This window comes from Mirounga angustirostris, unplaced genomic scaffold, assembly GCF_029215605.1.
Source record: "Mirounga angustirostris isolate CCGP_5_RB_7025 unplaced genomic scaffold, mMirAng1.0.hap1 SCAF_10, whole genome shotgun sequence".
Classification (NCBI taxonomy): domain Eukaryota; kingdom Metazoa; phylum Chordata; class Mammalia; order Carnivora; family Phocidae; genus Mirounga; species Mirounga angustirostris.
Window position 1 is genome coordinate 39,021,224 of NW_026991718.1, and position 9,504 is coordinate 39,030,727.

Sequence of the window (9,504 nt, forward strand, 5' to 3'; positions counted from 1 at the left end):
GGTAAGATCTTGCCTTTGTTGATCTAACAGTTTTAAGTGTCCCAAGTCCTTGCTTTAAGGATGCACCTGGGCCCAGTGCCCTCCTTGGTCCCAACCCTGTCAATATAATTGTGGTTTGGGTCTGCCTCGCCCTGGTTTCCTTTCTGATTACCTTTCTGAAATTCTGGCAAGAACTCCTAATATCTGAGCACAGCGGGAAGCTTTCGAGGAAACATTGCTGATGCCCAGAGAAAGCCCAAAATACAATGTTTGGGTTGGCTTAAAGTGGTAGGACTGGATGGAATTGCTTGACATTCAGAGAGGAGGTGTGGGCGTCCCTTGGGGACTTGAGGCTGCCAGGAGGGAGGCCTTACCCCCAACCCACAGCTTCCTCCCAGCCCTATAAACATGTGTGGGACACAACGAAGGGATCTTGCATGATGTGATAAAGTAGTTGATGGTTTGCTTTGTCAACTTATCTTTGTCCTTTTTATTTAAATAGGTTAAACAGTGCACCAGTTGAGGGATATTCCGAGCATGTTGGTAATAAAACTACTATCAGGATGACTTATCCAGAGGGCGCGCCACTGTCTGACGTTGAATATTATTCCAATGACTTGTTTGTTGCTGTTTTATTTAAGAGTGTTGACTTCAACTGGCTTCAAGCAATGGTAAAAAATGAAACCCTGGTAAGCACTAGAAATTCAGCTCTCCAGTGTTCCTTCGTAAAAAGTGGAGGGGTCTCTAACTGTAATTACAGACTTGTATTTTTAAACACACACAGTGGAATGTATACAGTTGACTCCCGAACAACATGGGTTTGAACTGCATGAGTCCACTTGTACACAGATTGTTTTTGATAAATACAGTGCAGTACTCTAAAGGCATTTTCTCTTCCTTATGATTTTCTTAACATTTTATTTCTCTAGCTCGCTTTATTGTAAGAATACAATATATAATACATATACAAAATATGTGTTAACTGTTTATATTATTGGTAAGGCCTCTGGTCAGCAGTAGGCTATTAGTAGTTATGTTTTCGGGGAGTGAGAAGTTATCTGTGGATTTCAACTACTCGGGGAGTGGATGGTGGTGCCCCTAACCCCCACATCATTCAGGGGTCAATTGTACTTTTGTGTTGTCTTTTTTTTTTTTTTTTTAAGATTTTATTTTTTTGACAGAGAGAGACACAGCGAGAGAGGGAACACAAGCAGGGGGAGTGGAAGAGGGAGAAGCAGGCTTCCCGCTGAGCAGGGAGCCGGATGTGGGACTCGATCCCAGAACACTGGGATTATGACCTGAGCCGAAGGCAGACGCTTAACAACTGAGCCACCCAGGCGCCCCTGTGTTGTCTTTCAAATAGCTACTGCCTTTGTAGAAACTATCAGTATTCCTTGTTGGGAATGACTTTCAGAATTTAAGATTAATTGTGATCATTACTTAATGGGAATATCAGGTTTGGGACCAAAATTGTTGTTACTGATCACCTACCTTATTCACCAGGCTTGAATTTACATATCTTTTGGCTAATCCAGAAATTAGACTTACTTGGATGAATATAAACCATTATTGAGGATTTTCAAAAGAATATATATATAAAACCTCTGAGGAATATTCCCCAAGAGATTGTCTAAAAATGCTCTGCTGGGGCACCTGGGTGGCTCAGTTGGTTAAGCAACTGCCTTCGGCTCAGGTCATGATCCTGGAGTCTCCGGATCGAGTCCTGCATCAGGCTCCCTGCTCAGCAGGGAGTCTGCTTCTCCCTCTGACCCTGCCCCCTCTCATGTGCTCTCTCTCTCTCTCTCATTCTCTCTCAAATAAATAAAATCTTTAAAAAAAAGAAATTATAAAAATGCTCTGCTGGTGGTCCCCTTGTTGGAGGAAATTCAGAGAATTCCAGAGGGGCAGATGTTGAGGAAATGGCCCTCATGAGCTCCCTTTTGTTCGTTGTAATAATTGATCATATTACTTTATGGCACCATCCATTATGCTGAAATAAATTTCAAAGGTCAACTGTCACATTTAGACACACACATAAAAACTAGTTGTCTGCAGAATTAATAGGATATATTAGACTTTTCACATAAGCACCATCTGGTGGAGAATTTCTGTCTGCAAAGCCTGATTCTGTATAGCTTATCATGATCTGGATTTTCCACTGGGTAGAAGTTGGTCTAGTTGGAAGATGAAGCACGTAGGAAATGACTTACAGTCGGTTACCAGGAGACTTCACAGGATTAGGAACTAGAGCAAGTCAGTGGAGGGAGGATGTAGGGGGAGGGCCTGATCTGAGTGGGGCACTCACGGCACTTAATACCCTTAAATTGGGTCTGTTCACCTGGTCTTCCCTGGGGACAAATGATGCCTTTGGGTCTTAAAAAGTCTTCCCCTCTCAGGTCATTCCCTGGGGAATTTCTTCCCCAAACAAACCAGAGCTGATTCTGTAGTTCCTCTTCTTGTCCAGTGCCACCTTTGTAAATCAGATCCTTTGGAGTTGCTCCTCTGAGCTGGGGCATTGGACTGGCATTGATCTCAGTGACTGCAGCACCCCAGCCCATTTGGGGTCACACCCATGGCTCTGGGCTGCTTAGCAGGGGTGCATGTTCCCACCTTCTGATGGCAGGATAACTTTATTCAGTCCCCCTAATGATTGCTTGCTTTCTTCCCTTAGCCATTTTGGGTGCGGCTCTTCTTTTGGAAGCAGGTGGCGGAAAAAATCCCACTACAGCCCAAACACTTCAGGATTTTGAATCCAGTTATTATCAAAGAGACCGCCTTTGACATCCTTCAATACTCGGAGCCCCAGTCAAGGTTCTGGGGCCGAGATAAGGTATTTTTGTTGTAATTGAAAGTTAACTGTTCTTCTCTGTGTTGGAAGGGAGACCTCTGTACAAATTTCATTTAGGCTCAGCTGTATTCCCAGAAGCATCTCCCAGTATAGAAATGTAGTCACTGATTACAGGCTCCGTGTGTGTTTGCTGTTCTACATCTTGATTTCAGGGCTCCTCATTGTTTACTTGGCTATTCCCCTGGTGACTCATCTCTTTAGTATAATCCACATGTTAACATTTAGGTCACTGAGATATTATTTAAGGTATTCTGACTCTGGGACTCCAGAGTGAAAGGCACTTTGGTGGTCTGGAAAGTTCTTTACATTTTTAACTCAGTTGGCCACTCAGGTCAGACTTGACATTTATCCTCACTTTATAGGTGATGGTAAGTAAAGTTCTCCCCCTAGAGCAGTGCTTTTCAGTTGACCCTTGGGTCCCATCCCAAACTTTCTATTTAATTGTTCTCTGCTGTGGTCTATACACTGGGATTTTCAAAGTCCCCTGGGTGATTTTATTTTGTAGCCTAATTTGAGAACCTTTGTGCTCTCTAGAGTTCGTTCACTGCAATAGAAATTCTTTACCTGCAGAGCCTGTGCTGACACCAGGAGGGTGGTGATGCCTTTATAATCAGTTTCTTTATGAGCCAAATAGCTAAGCCTGTGTCTTTGAAGATAACTTTTTTAAAAGCAGTGGAAATCATCCTTAAACTTCTTTTTTTTTTTTTTTTTTTAATGCCGGGCTTGAACTCATGACCCTGAGATGGAGACCTGAGCTGAGATCAAGAGTTGGATGCTAAACCACCTGAACTACCCAGGCACCACATTCTTAAACTTTTAAGCAAAATCTCCATATATAAAGGAAAGCCAGGAATTTAGAAATGGGGGTGGGGTGCTGCTCACACTGGGGGCGTGAGATACTGCCTAGCAGGTACCTGGGGCTGGTCAGGGTCACAGTTTACAAACATTGAGTTAGACTCTTAGATATGGTCAACCGGTAACCAGTAGGCAGACTAGCAGGTTCGTCCGTTTGCCCAATGAGTCAAATTCTTTTTTTAAGATTTTATTTATTTATTTGAGAGAGAGAGGGCATGAACAGAGAAGAGGGACAGAGGGAGAAGGAGATGCAGGCTCCCCGCTGAGCAGGGAGCCCAGTGCAGGAATGGGTCCCAGGACCCTGAGATCATGACCTTAGCCGAAGGCAGATGCTTAACCATCTGAGCCACCCAGGCGCCCTGTAGGTAGCTTTTTATTTAAAAAGTAACCTTTAAAAAATTAGCAGATTTAATTACATAAAATATGAAGTTACTGAACAGCAAAAGATAGCAGAAACAAAGTTAGAATACAAAATAAGCGGGGGAAATTTTATCATATATATAATAGCAAATACTCCCAAAGTATAAGGAGATCTTATTAAATCAAAAAGAAAAGATGGGCCAATAAAAAAAAATGGGAAAAAAGATATGAACAGGCATTTCACAAAAGAAGAAATTAATACAGCCAAGGAATACATGATAAAATGTTCAACTTCACCAATAATCAAAAGTAAATTAGAGCCACAATGACATTTTTTCCTGTTTCCTTAGCAAAGATTTAAAGGCTCAATAATGTCCTTGCCTGGCAGGAGTACAGGTAGAATTATAAGTTGGAGGGTAGTTTGGCCGTATATATCGGCTTTAAATGTGAATGTGAAGAGTCTTGACCCAGCAATTTTACTCTAAAAATTTTATCATAAGAAAATTAGAGGGGCACCTGGCTGGCTCAGGTGGTGGAGCGTGTGACTCCTGACCTTGGGATTGTGAGTTTGAGCCCCACATTGGGTGTAGAGATTAGTTAAAAGTAAAATCTTTAAAGAAGAGGGAGAGAGAAAAGAGAAATCTGCAAAGGTGGCTATTCTGGGATGTTTACCATAATGTTAATAACAAAGGACTTAAAAACGGCCTAAACGTTTCTCATTAGGGGATGATTTAAACATATTACATTTAGCTGATGCAGTATTGTGTGACTGTTAAAGGATGAAGGAAAACAAATGGATGTGAACACACCTCCTCCATAATGTGATAAACAAGAAAATCAAGTTACCGAGCATGTATACCATTCCGTTTTTATTTAAAAGTAAAAATGTGTGTCTAGAGATGCCTAGGGCAAAGCTTGGAAATAAACAGTAAGCTGGGATTTTGTTGTCAGGAAGGCCTGGTGACCCGTCCTTCTAGCGGAGAGGTAAGTCTGGTAGATGAGGAGGTGTCATCTTAGGGGATGTGCTCTGGAGATAGCATGCTCTGAGCAGTTTTTCATGGCTGCTGAGTTTCTCTCCATACATTGCCCCTGTGCACGGCCGATTTCACGTACTCCTTCTGTAAACACTGACTGAGTCTTCCCGATATGCTAGGTACGGGGCTGGCTGCAGGTAAGGCGGGACACTGCCTTTGGGTCCTGTGGCTGAACAGGAAGAAATCTTTCTTTGGGTTAATTTCTCTCGTCTTCGGTGACTGTTGAGTTTCTTTTTCCCGAGTGACAAGTGACGCAGATGCCCCACATCAAGGAGCATGGGTGGCTTTGAACAAATGAGTTCTGTAGAGGTTCCTTAATCCACTTGAACTGTCAACTCCGAAAGGTTCACCGTTGTTCGCGTTGACAGACGAGGAGAGTTGTTTCTGGAAGCCACAGACTCAAGTGAACAAAGTAGGCACATTTACACATGAAAAGCTGTACAACAGAATGTCATTAGTAGATCAGCAGGGGCCTTCAGGGAGTGCTTAGGCCACTGTAGGTCTTTCTGTATTTCTCTCTGCCCTGCATACTGTTTTTGCTCAAGACCGGGACAGAGATCCGATTCCAGGTTTGCAAGTGGCGAGATAGCGGACCCGAGGGAGGGAGTGGTGAGATCATCAGAATCCAGAACGGTTCAGACATTTGGCATCTGAGGCCACGGTCAGTAGGATACATTTTAGAAGGAACAAATGTGGAAACTCTTAATTTGGGCCTAAAAATTGCCCACACAGAGGGTGGGCAGAAACTGGCATAGCAGCTGTACGTGTGAAAATGGCCTGGAAGCGTTATTTGCCAGAAAAGCAAATGAGGGTCCTCGGTGGGACGCAGCTTCAGGTGAGAAGTGAACATGGTCTTCGCTGGTGGGAGCGGAGGCTGCTCTCTTCTCAGGCCGACCCCGTCCACGGGAGCCAGCAAGGAGGGGCCGGCCTCCAGAAGCAGGTCCCAAGAGCGATGGTGGAAGGTCCTGGGGATTTTCCTAATTCCAGGGCAGACCTTATAGACTTTTGTCGCGTAAGAAGGAAATGGACTTGCTTTGCCGTTCTGGTCATCACGTGTAGGACCAGGAGGTAGAAGTTTTACAAAGAACACCTTTTCGTTTGGGGCAAGAGGACCTGCCAAGCTACCCTTGGTGGTGTGTTAAAAGGTTTTCACATCACAGACCCTGTTTTAGAGTCTAGATTCAGACTTGAGGATTCTGTGGCCCATAAAACCATGCGGTGTGTTAACATCGCAGCGCCCAGGGCAAGCCTCTGTGACTTCGCAGAGCATGTATACCACTTAGAAAGCAGTGAATGGTGCTAAGCCTTGTTTTGTCTTTCCCTCTTCTTCAGAACGTGCCCACCATCGGTGTCATTGCTGTGGTCTTAGCTACACATCTGTGTGACGAAGTCAGCTTGGCAGGCTTTGGATATGACCTCAGTCAACCCAGAACACCTTTGCACTACTTCGACAATCTCTGTATGGCTGCCATGAACTTTCAGACCATGCATAATGTGACAACGGAGACCAGGTTCCTCCTCAAGCTGGTCAAAGAGGGCGTGGTGAAGGATCTCAGCGGAGGCATCCATTGTGAATTCTGAACACGGAGCAACCTCATCTGACAATGCAACTCCAACCGTGAAGGCTGGGTTTCACAGTCTTCTCGATGCATTGCATCCTGCAAATCCTTTGAAGTGCAGCTGGTGTTTTTAACTTTTAATTTAAAAAACGAAAAACAAGTTTCGCTCTTCCCACTTTGTCCCCCCCTATTTATTTGAGGTCAGTGTTTTTGCACAACATTTTTGTAAGATAATTTTGAGAATTGAATTGGAAAGACTTTTCAAAGAGACTTGTATGTGATGATGTTTTATTGTATTTTAAGAACGTTATTTAATTTGTAAAAACTCTGTCCATGTCTACTTAGCACAGAGAATACCAGGTAATTGAGTGGAAGGAGAATGGAGGTCACTCCTTCGATGAGAGCCCTGAATGCCAGATTCTGGTTCCTTGTCACTGTTGGGCGGGACACATGTCCGAGGTGCTTCCGGGATGACGTGCTCAGTAGCCAGAGCACGGCTACTGGGTCAGCCGTGCGGCTGCGTGCGGCCTGGGCTGGTCGGAGAAGTTCCCGGCCCCTCTGTGGTCTGCCTTCTGCCAGCCTTGCAGCCATCAACCAGGGCAGCCATGGTGGCCGTCCCTGGCCGAGGAGGGACACAGAAGACCTTTCCTTTGTCCTCTGAATGTACGAAGCCACCCTGGGCTGCAGAAGCCATTCTCTCTGCTGAAATGATGCCAACTCTTAAATTTCTTGAGACTTTTTTCACTGCCCTTCCAAAGCACTTAAATGATAGTCGGAGGTGGTCCTCTGTCTGCCTGAGGTGGTTTATTAAAATGAGGACACACTTTCTGATCTCCAGAGTTGTAGAAGTACAAACCCTTTCCAAGAATAGTCATGTTTTCTGAAACATTGAAATAGGATCCTCCCAGTGTTATAAATTGCCTATTTAAAAAGAAATTTTTTTTTAATGCCTACCTGGCAGTGTGTACCAGGCAGTGTGCTGGTCAAAAAAAAAAAAAAGAATAAAAGCTTTTGAGGAGCTCTCATAGTCTACTTAATTTGAGCACTTAAAAAAAAAAGTCTGTAATCTCCCTGGGATGTCCTTGGATGCTGCTAGGTGGAGACTTCGGTGGGGGATGCCGGCCGTGAGCCACAGAGTGGGGGCTGCCTCGTCCTGCCGGGGCCGCGCCCCAGACAGCTCGGGACTCTGGGAGAGACGTCGAGTGTCAGTGACTTCCTCCTGGAACACAGGCTTGTTCCAGCTTCTGTCTCTTAACTGCTCTAGTCTTTGTCATCAGAGGCTGGGCAGCCACTTTGCTCCCTCCCCGCCCCATCCGGTTCTCATCTGTGCTCACCACTTCTGCCGTCCGGTCCCCTGCAGCTCCGACTCCCAGCCCGCTCTGGTGTCTTCGGCCTCCGCCCCCTCCCAGCACATGCGGGGCAGGGAGCCTGTCACAGTGTGCGCACGGGGCCCTTGGATCTCCAGGGCACTGGGGTCAAGCTCAGAGTCGCCGGCATCAGCAAATAGTATTTCTCTGGATTGATGACTTCACATTTTCTATGGATTTTGCTTTCTCTTTTACAAAATACTGTTTAAGAGAAAATGCTTAGAAATGTTCACCAGCTAAATGACTTAGCGTTGAAACTTGAGACTCAGGAAGATGGTCCACAGCTGTCCTGTGACTCAGGGAAGGCCAGCCCTACACCACCCACCTCCAGCCCCTTGTCCTTCAGGGGCTACTTGAAATCTGAATTTTTTTTTTTTTTTTTTTTTAACAATTTGACCGAAGCCAGGGTTTGGAACTTCCTTAGACAACTTCCGCATGGGCTCACGTGGACTCAGGTGCCACTGCCCCGCCAGGCCGCTGGCTGGCTCCGGGCCCGGCACCCGGCAGTGTCCAGCCCATGTCAGGCCTGGTCCCCTTACATTGCTTTTCCCAGGCCTCTCGCCTCTGAATGCCTAACAGGGAGTAAGTGCTCGAAGTGCATAAAAAGGTGTACTTTTTTCAAGAACGTTTCATGGAGTCCACCAGCCGGTCAGAGTTGATCAGAGACTGTCTTCAAGAACTTTGAGCACTTTGGCAGCTTTTTGTTAGAAGTGGCTCCTGGGCTTTGGAGTTACTCCTCCCTTACTCGACCCCACACACACTCGCTCTTTGAGGAACAGACCTCTAGGTGCTTCTGATGTCACAGGTGGCTCTCCAGTAACAGGCTTCATGTCACCCCTCCAAATGTGTAGAGCTTTGTAGGTACACGCATATGCCTCTTACGTGGCCGTGGTCCTTGCTTTTGAGGCAACTGAGGACAACTTCTACGCGTTCTGTATTTTAACTTACATCTTACCGGAACTTTGGGCCACAGAAAATTTCAGTGAGTTGTAGGTATGGGGTTTTTTGGTTTTTTTTTTTTTCTTTCTTTTTCTCTCCTACAGATAACAAATTGTCTCCAGAAACCTGGGCTGGCCTTAGGGAAATGCTTGGGAACTGGATGAATATCTTCTGATGACGTGTGTCACGTTTTTAGGTAAAGCTGAATTGGGATCTTCTAGACAACTTCATGTATCCCAGATGTCCCCTTCCCTTCCTCATGGCTCCTTTTGTGTAGCACGGGGTTTTTCCTTTCCCAAGAGTGTATCGATAAGGCATTGACGATGCATGTTTTCACAAATTTGGAGGGTGTCATCACTTCTTGGGCCCCTTAGTTAAAATAAGTTGTCAGACCAACTTTTTGGCTCAACTGCTTACGTTGAACGGGGATGAGCTCTTGGCCATCGACGGTCAGTGTGGTTTGCGTGGCAGACAGAGGCTCAGTTGTAAAAGAAAAAAAGGTGGTCACGCCCCAGTCTCCTCAGGTTATTGAGGATTTCTAAAACCAAGGACCACTTTGTTGT

At 45.3% G+C, this 9,504-nt stretch overlaps 1 protein-coding gene across 13 annotated transcripts in view; it reads left to right on the plus strand.

Moving 5' to 3' along the window:
• The window catches only part of ST3GAL5 (ST3 beta-galactoside alpha-2,3-sialyltransferase 5), a 50,530-nt gene extending 42,872 nt beyond the window's left edge, over positions 1-7,658 (plus strand). For 6 of the 13 annotated variants that reach the window (XM_045884616.3, XM_045884614.3, XM_045884615.3 and 3 more), the window contains 3 exons: positions 482-668; positions 2,651-2,809; positions 6,409-7,612. In XM_045884616.3, the coding sequence (XP_045740572.1) occupies positions 482-668; positions 2,651-2,809; positions 6,409-6,657 (595 nt within the window). In that variant the 3' untranslated portion in view covers positions 6,658-7,612. Of the gene's footprint in view, positions 1-481; positions 669-2,650; positions 2,810-3,547; positions 5,489-6,408 lie in introns of all 13 variants that reach the window. The other 7 variants (XM_045884619.3, XM_064572238.1, XM_045884620.3 and 4 more) reach the window with 5 other exon arrangements.
• Positions 7,659-9,504: the final 1,846 nt, after the last annotated feature.